This window comes from Hypomesus nipponensis, chromosome 2 (genome assembly GCF_054491055.1).
Source record: "Hypomesus nipponensis isolate SF chromosome 2, ASM5449105v1, whole genome shotgun sequence".
In the NCBI taxonomy this organism is placed as follows: domain Eukaryota; kingdom Metazoa; phylum Chordata; class Actinopteri; order Osmeriformes; family Osmeridae; genus Hypomesus; species Hypomesus nipponensis.
The window spans coordinates 17,250,444-17,267,041 of NC_140362.1; the positions used below are offsets into that span (position 1 = coordinate 17,250,444).

General features: G+C 43.3%; 1 protein-coding gene across 3 annotated transcripts in view; it reads left to right on the forward strand.

Annotated features, from left to right (window-relative positions):
* Positions 1-2,709: 2,709 nt before the first annotated feature.
* satb1b (SATB homeobox 1b) overlaps positions 2,710-16,598 on the forward strand; it is a 39,140-nt gene continuing 25,251 nt past the window's right edge. The window contains exons 1-7 of one of the 3 annotated variants that reach the window (XM_084708718.1): positions 2,710-3,740; positions 4,815-5,053; positions 6,679-6,855; positions 7,638-7,764; positions 9,616-9,739; positions 13,570-13,681; positions 15,785-15,862. In XM_084708718.1, coding sequence (XP_084564844.1) covers positions 4,840-5,053; positions 6,679-6,855; positions 7,638-7,764; positions 9,616-9,739; positions 13,570-13,681; positions 15,785-15,862 — 832 coding nt within the window. In that variant the 5' untranslated portion in view covers positions 2,710-3,740; positions 4,815-4,839. The remainder of the gene's footprint in view (positions 3,741-4,814; positions 5,054-6,678; positions 6,856-7,637; positions 7,765-9,615; positions 9,740-13,569; positions 13,682-15,784; positions 15,863-16,598) is intronic. The other 2 variants (XM_084708719.1, XM_084708720.1) reach the window with 2 other exon arrangements.

A 16,598-nucleotide genomic window follows, 5' to 3' on the forward strand; every position in this document is an offset into this window, starting at 1 on the left:
TACATTTGTTCCCGCCTTCTTTTTAAAAGGGTCTTGGCACAGTTAAGATCATTATTAATTTAAAAAAAAAACTCACATTTTTGCCATGGAGCATTGGGCAATTTTTCGAGTGAAGATTTGTAGAGTTAGGGGTAGAAATCGTTGTTGCGCTGTAAATAAGCAGCCTGTGTACGTGTACAGGGATTAAAAGAAAATTATTGAATAATCTGAGCAATTTACTTGTAATGATGTCTGTCATTCTAGTGAATAGTCAAACATTGCAAGCAAGCACTATCTCTACAAAGATGCATTGTTGAAGCCTGTGTTTACAAATCTCACTTTTGTAAGATGACACCTTTATTTGCAAGGTGTTCTGCTATAAATTGTTACTGTTACTTTTCTGTACCTTACTAATCAAAATCCTAAATCATGATATGAACTGGCAGAACAGAGTCTTGATGCAGCCTTTAAACACCGAAAAATAATTTTACTCTCTCTGATAGAAAAACTGTATATGTTAATTGATAATCAGTAGTGTTGATTCAGTGGTGCATTCAGTGCAAATCTGTGCCCTTCTGGATGTCAGAGGGTTTTCACAGACATTTCTGTGCCAACCAAGCTGGCAGTGGCAGCACCTGTTGGCAGTGCCAAGGCCTGGCAGGGTTATCAATGCTCTCTGATGGTCCCCGACAATCACAGTAGAAATGACTGCGGTTTCTTGCGTCACGCCAAAGAGAAAGAGCATTTGCTTGTTTTCCGCATTTCCACCAAGACCAAAGCAGAGAATGCAAAAGGTAAGTATTTAAAACAGTTACACAGGCAAACACGTCAGTATGTGAAAGGTGTGATGTATTTAGTAATTTCATTATAGCATATAGATTTACATGCATTCATTTAGCCAACGCTTTTCTTCAAAGCAATATACAAATCGATAAGTGATACATCTTGCTACAATGTTTTCTTGAGCAACTGTATCAAAATAATCAGGTGATGCTTGTCTGTAGCATCTTTATAATCTTTAATAGTACTTCATAACATTGCAGCTACCTAAATCTGTGGACCCACGTTAAACCCACTTTTTGAGCTGCTTAAACAGTCCCCCAATTTCCTGTGAGAAACCGCACAGGACTGGAACACAGTCTTTCTGTGATGTCACACTACTAACACTTCCATCTGAGTTTCAGAACATGTTTACGATACCGTACCTCTGACACAACCTACCTTGTTTACTTCCGTCCCACCTTCCTTTAAATGCTTTCATTAATCAGAAATAAAAAAAATACATTTCTTTTGATCTGGGAAACTGACACAAGTGTATGAATAGTTTTACTAGAGGTTGATTGCTTTTCTAATTCTGTGTCTAAAGTGTAATTTATGAAGGATATAACTTATATTTCAAATCTAGTTATAGGTATAGAATCACCAAAGCACTCTCACATAATAGCAAACAGTGAGTGACAGACCCTAATCTACCACAACAGTCAAGTAGGCTATATACAAATTTGTGGGAGTTCATGAGAATCCAATTAGAAGAGTTGACCGTCCAACATTAATCTTTTCATCTGGCGTCTGAAATTTTTTTGTTAGCTAATCTTATAGCACTTTTTATTTTCCTGTGAGACTGACTAAACAATAGGTTTGTTTTTGTGAAATTAGATTAATCCTCTTTATGCATTATGACCTTGTAATGTTTAAGACTGCAGATTTTGGAGAACTTCTATATAACCTACTGAGGTGGCCTAGACCCATTGTCTACTGTGCTTTCCCTATGTGGGGTTAATGCTATTGTTTGTAGAGGTAGGCCAACTCTCACTTCTCTTTTTGTCAGCTTCCTGTTTTTCAGTTTTTGTAACTGGAATGGCTTGTTTTGATCTTGATAATATGTATGATTCTGTTGATCGGTTATTGATCAGTACACATTAGCTGTCACTCCTCTAATAGCCTACATATCCATTTTAAATTTGTTTGTATTTTTAGGTTGAACACACAACTGAAGAGACTTCTTTTACTGCATATCCATATGTGTGCAGTGGACACTTGCCTGTCTCTTATTAGGAATCCTTTAATAACTGCATGGCTAGAAAACTATGCATATATTTTGGTAACTGGGACAAGTTTAAATGTTACCTGTGTTGACGAGTTAGTGTGTGTGTGTGTGTGTGTGTGTGTGTGTGTGTGTGTGTGTGTGTGTGTGTAGTGCTGGAGCAGTGTCACAATAAGGCCAGAATATCAGAAACACGAACTGGTAAAACATGAACTCTCTGCCAGTGAGTTACATACATTTTAAGGAAATGTTGATACACAACCTGTTCACTGTTATCTATGAAATCATAGTAACGTCAGATTTGGCATGACTAGACAAGAGAGAGGAGAAAAAGTTAAGGATAAGGATAATTATCATGTAAAATATGTTCATGCAATTTCATACAAACACGGAGGTCCACGTCCAATATTATTGTTTGGACAATTACGGGCGAACACTGACGTAGAACATGACATTCAAAATGGCATGGGAGTTCTATTGTGTATTAAGGTTTTATCATCTACTGGGTATCGGCCTATATTATTTTCTCAACTGTCTACGATCCTAGATGTGTGCTATTTTGTCCATTCGCATTGCCCCTTGAGTGTGTATGCGCCTGTGTGTAGCCTATGTGCGTGTGTTACTCAGTTATAAATGCAGAACCGCCTCACTCTAATCAAGCTGATTAAAAATTCCTGCGCGCACAGCCGGAAATCGCACCATCCTCTCTGTTTTCTCTCCACTTTTTACTTTATTTTCGGCTCTCCTCTTCGCCAGGACATCGGTAGTGGCGGGCAGCTTTCATAAACGACTCGACATGCGGTTTAAATCGGGTTGTTTGGGGGGTATTTCCTTCTGAGATGAGGAGGAGAAAGGGAAAGCACAGGCAGCGCCAGCACCAGCAAGGGGAGTGATGAGTCAATACAACTAATAATTTAATGGGGACACAGAGGAGGAAAGAGAAAGAAAGAGGAGCTCCGTCCGGACGCATATCAAATGAACAGACTGAACCTCTCCTTTTGCAAGCAGCTTGATCTATATTTTTTGCAATCCTTATCTGTTTTCGACATTGGAAAGTGAATGACACTTTTTAAAAACCTGTTTGGGTTTCGCATATTGTTTCTTGATCGTTTCGAGCCCGGTCTACATGCGATATATGTCGAATATTTCAACAAAATATGATCGGACAGTAGGCTACAGCTCTTATCGTCCGGTATGCTTTAAACATAACACCCGGACTGATAGAACCAACGCTGACCTACGATAGTGCTATTCACGACTGCCTCTTTATCGTGGTGGATTTAGTGTGAACTAAAAAGAACTCGTTGCACTTGTAGGTTGACAAATAGGCATGCTCGAGACACTTCATTAGTTATTTTTAGGTTATGGTATCTTATTTTAGTCGGCAAGACGGAAAAATGCGTTTTTTTACAACGTTTAACGAATCAGTTATGTAGCATAGCCTACATCATTATTGGACTTAATTGCTTATCAATGCATCCCAGTCTTTTCCGACTTGTCTTGTCTCGACTACACTCGGGTTGTTATTTTTGTCAGCGTGTCGCCTTTCGAAAGAAGAAGATACACTGCATTTTAGTGTGTTTTAGAATCCCATATGCAATTCAGAACGCTAAAGCTGCAAACACTGAAGTTTTCTTTTACCTGGCAAAACTTGAAGAAGTCGACTTTCAACAAGACTGCATTACATGGTTTCGAGTGGTCACGTGCTGATTTCCAGGTTGGTCTTATAGCCTACTGATTTATTTGGAGAGAAAAAAAATTGAAGGTCAATAAAACAGACCTATTTCAACCATCTCTCGGTTTGGATTCTTATGCCCCCGATTTAGAGAATTTGATGCCTCGTTGCATATTATGAATGAGAGAGTTCACCATAGTTCGCGAACTGGTGGGTTGTGGGTGTAGATGGTTTCATTATGTTCGTTGTTTAAGACACAATGTCTTAAACATACCATAAATACCCAATGTCCAGTGTGGAAATGTGTTGAAACGATAATCTACCTCTGAAACTGTCCTTTGGAAAAAAGTATCAACTACAGATGGTGGTTGTTATGTTATGCCAGTTTAGGGTGGCTTTATTGAACCACTCTGTGGGACCTGCCTCTATGTTCCTTTCTTCTTCCTCACATCACGTTAACTTTTGGATGGCCTGTGATGAGTCAGCAACTTTTATATCTGTGTCTTCCAAAGTTTTCACACTGGTGTAACTGTTTTAGCTGTTTACATATCTGACTGATTTCAAGGTTCCTCTCACCAAACCTATACAATTTGAATTATGCCATGTTAAGTTGCATGCCAGATTGTACATGTCACAGCAAATAATGCTTTGCGAGTCCTGTACCTTTTGATGTCTCTTAACGCTCCGAGCTGTTTGGTAATTTGCTCAAATGATTCAGAGTAAATATGTTCTCCACTATTTCTCAGTGTTGTTCCCTCTCAGCCTTTACCATGGCAGGGACTTGTGCTGTGAACTACAGTAATCATCGGAGTGGAATCTCTGTGCAGATGAATGTGTTTGCACAAAAATGAACTTATTTGCCCTCTGCATGGGAATCTGTAGTGGAACAGACAGATATATGTAGAAAAATGGAAACATTATGCTGGGTGAAAACATCTCAAGCGTTAAGGCTGAACAGAATTGACAGTTTGTTGTATCCGGCATGCTTCGGAGGCATCGAACTACTGTACAGAACAAAACATGAATTAAATTATCTTATGGAGGGTTATAGTCTTAACATTGCCCAAATCATGCCAACTGACCCCCTTGTTATGGGCCCTCCTGTCTCCCTCTCAGGTGATAGTGAGCAGAGCTGCTGAGAATGATGGACCATCTCAGCGAGGCATGTCTGGGAAAGGAGAACTGTGACCTGGTCAACAGCATGGGGGACACCAAGGCCCCCCCTGCCAAGCTGGCTCGGCTGGAGCAGAACGGCAGTCCCCTGGGTCGGGCCCGGCTGGGCAGCACTGGAGCCAAGCTCTCTGGGGTGCCCTACAAACCTTCGGGACACCTCCTCAAGCCCTGCCACAAAAGGGGTGAGTAGCACCAGTCAGGGAGTTTGTGTGAATGTTTGTTTGTTTGTGTTGTTTATGTTGATGATGTGTTTGGTGAACATGAAATGTGCAATGTCATGTTTTTACAGTATAATGCATACAGCTTTGTTTTGAACCCCATGCTTATCCTAAACTCCCTACCAATTTCACTGTACCTGAGTCATCTTGAAGCATTTACCAAGACATTACTTATACAGGGTCTGTTAGAGAATGACTGATATTCTGCTGCATCGTCCCTGCTCCCCTTGTTGTTTGCTGAACGGTTCAGCCCTTAAAGTATTTAACATTGAAATAAACACAATACATAGCTTCCTCACACAGCTTCCTCACATGCATAATATGATAGGTCCAAATGAACTTCATTACTTCTTGGAGGGAGCTGAAATCAGTCAAATATCTGTAATGTTTTTGACAGTATTTAGTTTTGAAAGTATTTGAGCTCTAAACGTTCATCTGTTGGCTCTCTCTGGAGTGACAGACCCAGGAAGTGGTTTGTTTTGTACAGTTGCACTCCTCCTCTGCACCTTCATATGTTATGCTCAGAACATTGATATCTCACCTCCTTAAGTCGTAATCCCTTTGGCCACCTGCGAAGCCACAGTCCTCCCTGCGAGTGCATTTTCTGTGTTTCCACAGGAAATGGTATACAGAGTTCAGAGGCGTCCGTTGCTGAAGTATTCACTGGGCCCACAGAGGGTTTTGTCTGAGCAGGACAATATTTACCATGGGCTCCTCTCGGCCCCCAGAAAACAAAGCCTGTATTGATCCCCAAATAAACCTACACAGCAGTCTTTATTGTTAGATCTTTATCTATTAGGATCAGGGAGGAGAAAGCTGCCCTTCAGCACATTCCCTGGCATCTGTTAGTGATTACCCTATTTATTGATGGTTTTGGGGGGGGGGGAAGTCAAAGCAACTGTTATAACTGAGTAGTTTCCTAGACTACTACATGAATTTGCTTTGAAATAGCAAGTTTCCCCAACATTTAATACAAAGACAATTAATACAAAAACTTTTGCAGACAATTTCAACTGCGTTTATTTTCAAAGCTAAATAGCATTGCCTGATATTTACACTGTAGCCAGAACACTTGTCTATTGACAAGGATTCTTCGTTTCACCAAACGACAGTGTGATGTTGACACAGACTAGTAAACCCAAGAGTGGAGTGAATGGTAGGGAATTGGAGTGGTGCATCTTGAGTAAAACAAGGTTTGCATTTGATTCATACTGTGTTTTGAGAACCTTGACAATAACAAACCTCTTTCAAGCCAATAAGCGCTTTGTGGAAAGTTAACCTTACGCTCTTTGCTTTTCCAATAAAATTATGTTGACTATGCTATCTAGAAAATACAGTACCATTTCCCAGTCAATGACAACCATGACCAAGTCAATTATGTCCACAGCCAATGACTCAAAGGCATGCAATAACAAACTGCATTCCCATTAATAATGCCATCAACCATAATCTGACTGGAAGCTTCCTTGGTGAATGAATAAAAGGCGTTATGTGACTGTATCAGCTGTGCTAAATGCAATATTAATCCCCCCCATATTGAAGGTCACCATTTGTCATTTATGAGCCCCCGCTGTTTTGCGTCTCTCCAGGCAACATGCTCCCTGTGTTCTGCGTGGTGGAGCATTACGAGAGCCCCATCGAGTTTGACAGCAAGGAGGAGCATGCCGAGTTTGTGCTCGTCAGGAAAGACATGCTGTTCAACCAGCTTATTGAGATGGCCCTGCTGTCGCTGGGCTACTCTCACAGCTCGGCCGCTCAGGCCAAAGGTAAAGCAACAAGCATACAGACATACAGACGTGCACTGCTCTTTTGCTACCTCTCCCATACAAGCACCCACTCAGTGACCAACACACACACACACACACACTCCCTAAGCTGCTCAGCCGTCGTATACAACCCCAGCTGATCTGAAGGCTTGGTAACTTATCCTGACATTGATCCAGGCCAGGAGATGTTCACGTCTCCCCAGGAGTCTCTCCGCCCCCTCGCTGTATCACACACACACACACACACACACACACACACACACACACACAAGCGCACACTCAGTGGGAGTGGGAGGGAAGTTGGGACCCAGTGCTGCTAATTGCTCACCAACACACACATTCTGGCGCTATTTAAAGGTGTCGCTCAGAATGGCCTTTATTATAGGTTGTCCATCAAACTGCAGCACTCTTCATTCAAATATACTTTCTTCACTTTGTCCACCAGCGTCTCATATGTGGGCTCTTAATTCTCGAGACCAGTTTGTTAAAAAAAAAAAGGTTAAAAGCATCCAAAAACATTTCAATGTTTCATCACTGCATGTTTGGAACATTGAAAGGTGAAAAACAACAATTCAAATTCCGTCTCATATGAAACAACTTGTGATTTCCTGTAGCAGAGGTCTTGCTCTAGCTGATGTGACCTGGGCTGAATACTTCTGTTCTACGATCACTGTCCAAGACATCCGATGCATGTTGACTATAACACTTTTTTCCCTCAAGGCTCCTGTAAGAGGAACTGGTCATATGATGTTGCATTCAATGTGTGTGTGCGTGTGCTACAGGTCTGATCCAGGTGGGCAAGTGGAATCCGGTCCCGCTGTCTTATGTGACGGACGCGCCGGACGCCACCGTGGCAGACATGCTGCAGGATGTGTATCACGTGGTCACGCTGAAAATCCAGCTGCACAGGTAAGCTGTCCTCCCAGCCGACCCATCTCAGCCCCACGCAAACGTCCCAGCTGAACACAGGGTTCACCATGAGACACATATTGACCGGCACGCGGTGTGCTTGGGAACTGTCGTCATGCGTGGGACCGCAAGCACAGCCGTGTTAAGACAATACACCTCATCTTATTAGATTGATGCCAATTACATGTCAGTCTGCGAAAGTTGTTTCACGGAATGAGAGAGAGAGAGGGGTACTGAGGCAGAGGGCTGGGACAACTACACGTCCACTCACAAACACACACGCATGCATGTATGAGCACACACATTCACACACACACACACACACACACACACACACACACACACACACACACACATAAGCGCTCACACAAACAGACAGACAAACACATAGCCCCAACCCTTTGCCACTGCAACCCCTTGAGAGCAGTTACCTCTCAGAGAGCAGGCAGGTTGTTCGCTCCCTCTCTCTTTCCTGATTTTTCTGTCTCGCACGCCCATGCTACACTCACACACCAGCCAGGACACAGAAGGTTGTGTTTATTTCCGGCACGCTAGTCTGCCTGCATGGATAGCTGTCTATCTCAAACCCACCACCCCTCCCCCCATCACCCCACCCCTCCTCCCTCTCCCCAGAGGCTGCAGAGCTGCTACAGCAGTTTAAGGTGTTCTGGCAAACCCTCAACCATAGATGTGTGTGTAAGCCTTTGCATGTGTGTGTGTGTGTGTGTGTGTGTATATGAGCAGATGTTAGCCTCTACATTGGCATGCATCCTCATATCCTCTACCTTCTACTCACCCTCCATATCTGCTGTTTTGTCTGTACTGATATGTTCATACATGCACATCCTCGCAAAAACAGTCCCCTAACCACCGTCTTCACAACGCCGGACACAAGCCGAGTGCACATTTCGCATGGCTATTTTACACCATAATTTGAAATATCCGTGCGAGATGAAAAATCGTCATGTCCTGTGCAAGTGAGGTGTGCACAGCTTGCACTTGATCAGACGACAAGATGCTTATCTAAAGCGAACAAGCACTCTCACCAGAGACTAGCTTGGTTTGCTTTCTATATCATCTCATTAATAACGTCTCATTTAAAGAGGGTCCCCATTCGGTATTAGGCTTTATGTTAGCTTTGCTGTACCCTCACACACGTAAACCGTGCCACAGATTCAAAACAATTATTAGTCCAAAGCGCACCGAATGTTAGTAAAATACCGCCTGTTTTTGTTTGCCGCATGTTGTTGTAATTTGCTTCCCACTGCTGCAGAAATCTAGCCAGTAACACCTTAAATTGTTTCGTCGAGCACATCGAGCCAGGAAGGTAGAAGTAACATGAAATAATAGTCGCCACATGCAGCTGATGTATAATTCATGCATCAATACAGCAGATGTGTTGTATAAAGTAATTAACTAATCAGAACAATCAGGAGAGAGAGGGGAGAGAGAGAGGGAGAGAGAGAGAGCAATCTCCAGATGCATCTGCTTGATGCGCCAAATGAAATCTGTCTGTCTTGAAGGGGCGCTTGCAGCAGGAAAAGCAAGCAGGCAAGGCCCCTGTGTGTGCTCATCTCTCTCTCTCTCTTTCTCTCTCTGCGTCCCTCTCTGGTTTTTTTCATCGCTCTCATTTGCTCATCGCCTTCTTGTTTGTTCTCCCCCTTTCTCTCTCCCACTGCTCTCCTGCCATCCTTCCTTTCATACCTATCCCTCTCTCTCCTCCCTCCCTACCTGCCTACCTCACTCCTCTCTCTCTCTCTCTCTCTCTCTCTCTCTCTCTCTCTCTCTCTCTCTCTCTCTCTCTCTCTCTCTCTCTCCCTCCCTCTTCCCCCATTCTATTCTGTTTCACAGTTGTCCTAAACTGGAGGACCTACCACCAGAGCAGTGGACCCACTCTACAGTAAGAAATGCCCTCAAGGAGTTACTCAAAGACATGAACCAGAGCTCTCTGGCTAAAGAATGTCCCTTATCCCAGGTGCTGGAGCCCTCCACTAAACGTCTACCACTACTAGCTACCGTATTGACTGAACTACACTAGTGCCACATCCCTTTTTATCAAATGCCCCGTTTGATAGAGTGGAAAAGAAAGAGCATCGCTATAGAATTTCCAATTGTAACTGCTATCTGCATAGACTGTATAGATTTTCTTTTATGTTGCTGTCTCTGCCTTCTTCCAAATGATAGGGCCAATCTGAAAAAATCGTTTTTTTCTCTCACCTTATAGCCTTGAAATGTGTGTGTATTTAAATATGTACGTATTTGGAGAACTGTCATTGCATTGCGTGATTGTATTCTCCCACAGCTGCAGAAGAAAGCAGTGTATTGGGGATTGTACAAACTCCTCGCTATATATCACGAGCTCGCAGTTCAGTAAGGAATGAACCTGCGATGTATCGCGTCGCGCTAGCTGACAGCAATGTGTGTGCACGTGTGCAATATGGAATCAGCTGTCCCTTATAGACCACAGCGTGGTCTTCCGGAGGCCCTCTCTACGCTCATGTGTTTGTGTGTTTAGCCGGGCATGAGTGTGGTGATGATGTAAGGACTCCCAGGGTGCCATTCAGTCGGAGCATAGCCGGCGCTCCCTCCTCAGCCCCGTAATCACCCTGTTTACGGTCCATATGTGAACCGCTCCACCGTGCCACACTGGGGTCCATCCACCAGGGCGACCACACACACAAACACAGGCCAGTTTAAAGGCAGGGCCGCAATCGTCCTCAATGTTATCTGCTTGATAACAGAAATATGTTAGGGAGTCCAAGCTGCCTCTGTCTGTGTTGTGCAGGGTTCGAGGAGCATTTATGATAGATGTGTAGCTCTTTAAGAGGCAGATACTCGGTTTTCTGCCTCTGTTAGTAACGTCGTTTTCCCTATTTGGCCGACGTGACGGCTATGTGACATCTGGAATACTGCGGGCTTTGCATTGGTCAACTCATGGATAGAGTCATGGAATGATCCTTGTCCAATTTGCATTTGTTTAACATCTGTTAGTTGGGGTCAAGTGTTACCCTGGTCTTGTCGCCTCACAATTTGACTGTACCTCAAGGTCTTTGATATGAATGTCCCCCGAGATGTTTGATAGGCAACAGGTGAGAGGCAGCGACGCTCTTAAGCTTTAAGGGCTGTGGATAACCAATGGGGGTGGGTTGGGGGTGGAAAGGGCGTGTCAGAAGGGCAGCGATGATTGGCACCTTTTATGGGATTAGTGTCTCCTTGATACTCAGGCGCGTAATCCCAAAAGAAAAAAAAGGTTAACAAACCAGAGAGTGAGAGAGCGAATGTGAGAGAGAGTAAGAGAGGAAAAAAAGTGTGTGTGTGTGAGAGAGAGCGATATAATTACCCCAGCTTAAAAGAAGGGGAGGGGGGTTACCTTGAAAAACAGCCCCTTTTTGTCCCTAGTCTTGTCAAACATTTAGTTTCATTCCTTTGTTGTGGGGAGTCATTCTTTGTGTTTTGCCTACAAATGCCACGAAGAGACTAGCTGAGAATAACGGAAGAAGGGATGGAGCTTGGAGGTGAACCTGGAGAGAGACAGTGACAGAAAACAGTATTGTTCACTCATACTATGGATACAGCGTCAAACGTAGTTCAGTTTCAGTCTCCTCAGATACATGTTGGATGTGTAAAAGCAGGTCTCGCTCAAACTTACTGGTGTGTCCGGTAAACTCCTCCAGCATTTAGGAGGCCCGCTCAGCAGCTAGGAAGCAGGCTTAACCCCGCTTCTGATGAAACTATGGCAACAAAGGACCCTCATCTCCCTTGTTGCCCCCACTCCCCCTCCTCCCACTCCCCTTCCTCACGCTCCCCCGCCTTCCTTTTCCAGGCAGGCGACTTGACAGAGCAGCTGTTCTGTTGCATAGCAGCAAATAGCCATCAAATGCCATCTCTGAATGGGCCACAGCAACTGAGGCTGTCAGAGCTAAGGTTGTTGGGCCTCATTTTGTGTGTGTGTTTCTGTGTCTATGGGCTAGGAAGCTGTAAGCATGTCGTGGGCTGTAAATGGCTGTAATTATGACGAGTTAGATATTAAGGAGAGAGAGAACTCATATTGTGGGAGGTGAAATGGGCATCCCCGTACCCCTTCCCTGCACACAGTATATCTGAAGATATCTGGCTGATTTTGAATCAGTGGAAAATGTCTGTGCTTCCGTACGTGTGTGTGGACACCTTTACAACCGGGCTGTCATGTGTCTTTTTCCCTTGACGAGGGTGGGCAAGAAGAGCAGAGTAGATGTTGGAGGCCGATAATGCCAAGCACGACATCCTGGACTCTGATAAGCTCCTGTGCTGCAGATGGCTATCACTTAAAGGGCCCAAACCAACACATCCTGGTGCCACACACACTACCTGTTGATGGCTGCTGGCAGAGGCCCCACGGGTGTGACGATGACGGCAGAGCTGGTTATCTGCCTGATTTGGTGTGTGTGTGCGCGCGTGTGTGTGTTTGTGGACGTGTGTGGGTGCCTATATGTGGATGTGCCGTGTGTTTTGTGCTAGGATTCAAACCACAGAGGCAACCACACGCACACACACATACAGACACACACACACAAATGCGCACACACATCCCCCTGTGAGAGGAGGAGTGATGTATTGAGGGAGAGGGCTGATTAATGAGGAGCGTTTATTAGAACATCTGTGTCAAAGATGGCAAAGGAGCCAAGGCTGTGCCTCGGGTGAGCTCTGCCTAGCCCACATACTGTAAATAAAACACGCTAAGTTTGAAAAGGAATATGTTCATTACGCTCATTATCCTAGATACTTGCATGCAACTTTCCAAGAAATAGTCATTTGACTTTTGGAAAACTGATACAGTTTTTGGAAGGTAAAAGTGTATTAGTTGGAAAGTAATACACTGTAATACAACTGTAAGTGTATTACTTACAGTTTTTTGGCGGTGCTGTAACAGGAGACTCCTACGTGTTGTATTTTGGGGTCAGGAGTTCAGTCTTCTGGTCTACGATGGCGTTCACTGCTTCCTCCTTATACTTCCCAAGTGTCTGTGCTAAGGAGAAGACAGGGCTGCATTCGGCACTGTGCAATGCTGGCAGGAAGAGCTGTTGTGCCAGAAGGTTCCTCCAGTCCCCAAGTGCTCATATTAAAGAAATGATAAACACGGCATACCTGTAATTTGAAAACAGATGGTTTTCATCTTTTGAATATTTATAACAATCAAAACAGCCCTTCGCCCTGGAGGCCAGTAAGGTGTTAAAACATTCATTTTAATGAAAAGGAAATCGCGCCTTTTTTATTTTTATGAAGTGCATTGTAAAGGAATATAGAAATATTAAAGCAAGTTGTTAGAAGGCAACAGCACATACATAAGAGAGAGCAAGCTTCTATAACAGTGGAAGTTGTATCTATCAACATATTGTTATACAAAATAAAACAGCCAGACTTTCACATGTTGATATTTAACAACAGTTAATTAATTCAATTTTACAATTTGCGTGCTTTTAAAAACAGTTCTATTCTTCTTGGTGGCATTTGTTATAAAGGGACAGGCCTGTTTACAATTTCAGTATTTTTGTTTGCATTTCACAGTTGGAAGTCAAGACCAGATTTGTGCATGACTTACTTTAAATTATCTTTTGCTAGAAATGTTTTATTCATTTTCACAAGAGCAAGTGTTAGTGCATGTTTCACAAGATTTGATGTATGTCCGTATATTCCAGATTGTGGATCCTGAAGGCTTTCTCTCTCTATCTCTCTCTCTCTACTTCTCTCTCTCTCTCTCTCTCTCTCTCTCTCTCTCTCTCTCTCTCTCTCTCTCTCTTTCTCTGTCTTTATGAATCTGTCTTTCAGAGTATGATTTCCTCCATTGTGAACAGCACTTACTATGCAAATGTGTCGGCGGCAAAGTGTCAGGAATTTGGGCGCTGGTATAAACATTTCAAGAAGACAAAAGATATGATGGGTAAGCAAAACGGAGGGGCGCAAAATGTTACGCTCACACTTTGTCTCATCACACCCACCTAATCAACATTCCAATACACTTCACCCCACCATGGTTTTTTTGTCTCCCTATCATCTATTGATTACACATTTCACAACTAATGTACACATTCTTAGTTTGCTTTTTTGTACACTCTAAGGCCATTTTAAGGCCTTTGGCTATACTGTTGTTTAGGTTACTGTAGGCCGTGAATCGAAAGGCCAGAGACGCGCTTGGTGTTTGTCCCTGGCTTGGGAACCACAAGTCACCTTTGGTTAGATTCTCAGGGAGATAATTGACTCGTTAATATCTGACTCCAATTTTTGACAATGTGCACAAGTGCGTTACCTGTAACCTTGAGCGCTAAACAGTTAATGACATGAAACTCTGACGTAGGTAAAAATCGTCTGCTTGATCAGAGCACCGACCCTAAAGTATGCGTGTTCACTAAACAGTCGTTTATCTCTACTATAATATGGATTTTAACCATAGTAGACCTAGTAGGATATGTAATCGATCACTCAGAGGCTCCGGTAAATTCCTTCGGAGCGTGGAGATCCACTGTAAGTGACTCAGAGGCCTTAAGTTAAAACCTACTCCAAAAGTCTATGTTTATAATCAGTTAGCCGCATCAACCAGACTAGATCAAAGTTTTCACCGCCGTAGCTTGATAGATACGTTTCAAGGAGAACAAGTAACTTTAAAATGCACACATTAATAGTTTATTATCTAAATAGCAAGATAATCAATACAATGATAATGAAATATCATCAAGTACAAAACATACCTTCAGAGCAATGGTTAACAAAGGTATTCACAATGAGGACTAGGCGCCTAACGCACCGGAGCTGTATCGTAAACAGAACTCGAAGTGATTGGTAAAAACTTCTTCCTATATACACCCAAACCTGACTAAAATGGGGACACCGGTCATGTGACAGAAAAGTTGTCGAACGCATACAAATTCAAATTGGATCATTAATCAAGACTGCAGTAGACCAAGTGGTGCCCTTGCAAGACAAGGGAATATGTTAAACATATGTTGATCTGCTGCAGGCACAAACTCTGTAAACCCTGTACATGTACATGTTACAGTGTTAAAATTATTACTAGAATGTAACACACAAAATAAGAAACAAAAGCATATCAAACATGACATTTAAAGCTGTTTAGAACCTTATTTTCAAGAACACAACTTTTAATGATAATTTCAGAGTCTTCCTCTGTCCACCTTCCTCTTCAACTGTTGAGACCACCTCTCCAGAGGTGTGTCATCAAGGTGTGATTGTCATTTTAGCATTCATGCAAATCAACAACTGTCCCAGACGAGTGTCTGGGTGACCAGTGACAAAGGGGATGCCAAAACAGCCCTACATTACCATATACAAGATGGCAATTTTCCTGCTTTCATCAAGTTAGAAATCCAATAAAAAAGTTAACTTTCTGCAACAAGGCACCCTTTGTATTATCATAACTTACTAACTCTTTTCAGTAAACTAGGGTTCCCATAATTCAGATACTGTTACATATTTGCAGACACAAGTCTGATGTTTGTTTTGATAAAGGCAAGACATGGGGAATGAATCATGCAGCAGTAATGAAATTGTTAACATCATCAGCTTTAATCATCTGTACCACAAACCCCACCATCCCAAGAAGCTAGTGCCCACTCTGATGAGTCAAGATATAATATGAGGACATTTTTAATCTTTTCTCACTTTTTTCTCACTGTCTCTTACTTTTTCTGTAGGATAATACACTACTCACACCATATATTTGCACCTACGAGCAACCTTTTTCCCCTTTTCACTATCTCTCTGTATGTTATGGTAAATCCAATTTTAGGACACAAGTTACTTGTTTGGAAAAGTGATATTTAGATTTCTGTGGTGTATGGAGGGTAGCATGGACTGTCCTGTGCTTGAATTAGCCCTGGTCTAACACTGGTCCTCCCCTCTCTTATCCTTTACAAGCACACCTCACGAGCCTTAACCCTCTCTTTCTCTCTTCACACCTGTGCCATGTTTGTCTTCTCCTATCTGTGTGTGTGTGTGTGTGTGTGCCCATCTGTGTGTGCCCGCGCAGGCATGCGCCAACCTTCCCAGCTAGAGGGCTACCTGGGGACGTGTGTCCTCCATGACAGCCCGCGTGCCAACACACTAGGTACGTCCCGTGGCTCTGCCTGACCGTCTGTGGGCACACACACACACACAAACACACACGCACACAATATACCATGCCACCCTGCTCCAGACCCCCCCCCCCCCAATCACCCCACAGGTGACTGCTCATTGCCTGCGGTGACACGTTTAACCTTAATATTGATGAAGAGAAGCTGCTCGCCATGCATGCCCACAAATGCCAGTGATGGCAAAGGGAGAATTGGGAAAATGCCAGCCTTTAGATCTGATAGACCATGGTCTATCCTTTGTGTTTCACGTCATCTAAGAGTACATATTTAATCACGTACATTGAAGATATAGGTAAGCCGTCATGGCTTGGGGTGATAAAGAAAGAAAATCCAATAGGGAACCTACATTTCAATGGGTTGAATACGTTTTATTTTGAAACAAACAGCTAGATAAGTTGAGGTCCTTATGAAACCTAGGAAATTTGACCCCTCCTTATGAAGTACTAGTGCAGTAATCGGCACCTGTATTTGACACAGAGCAGAGAGAGGCCTGTTTTGATGCCTCTCTCTCGCTCTTTCTCTTTCTCACTTTGCCTCAGCCCACATCCCCATTCCCATTGTGTGTTTAATCCAGGGATCTTTTGTGGCTGTATTCCACACAAGGACTCCCGCTTCTGTGGCTGTCTTTTCTCCAGGGCATGTCGTGCTTTTCTGTCACCCCCTTTTTTCAATTTGCATGGAAATGCTGTGTGTGTTTGTGAGCGTGCC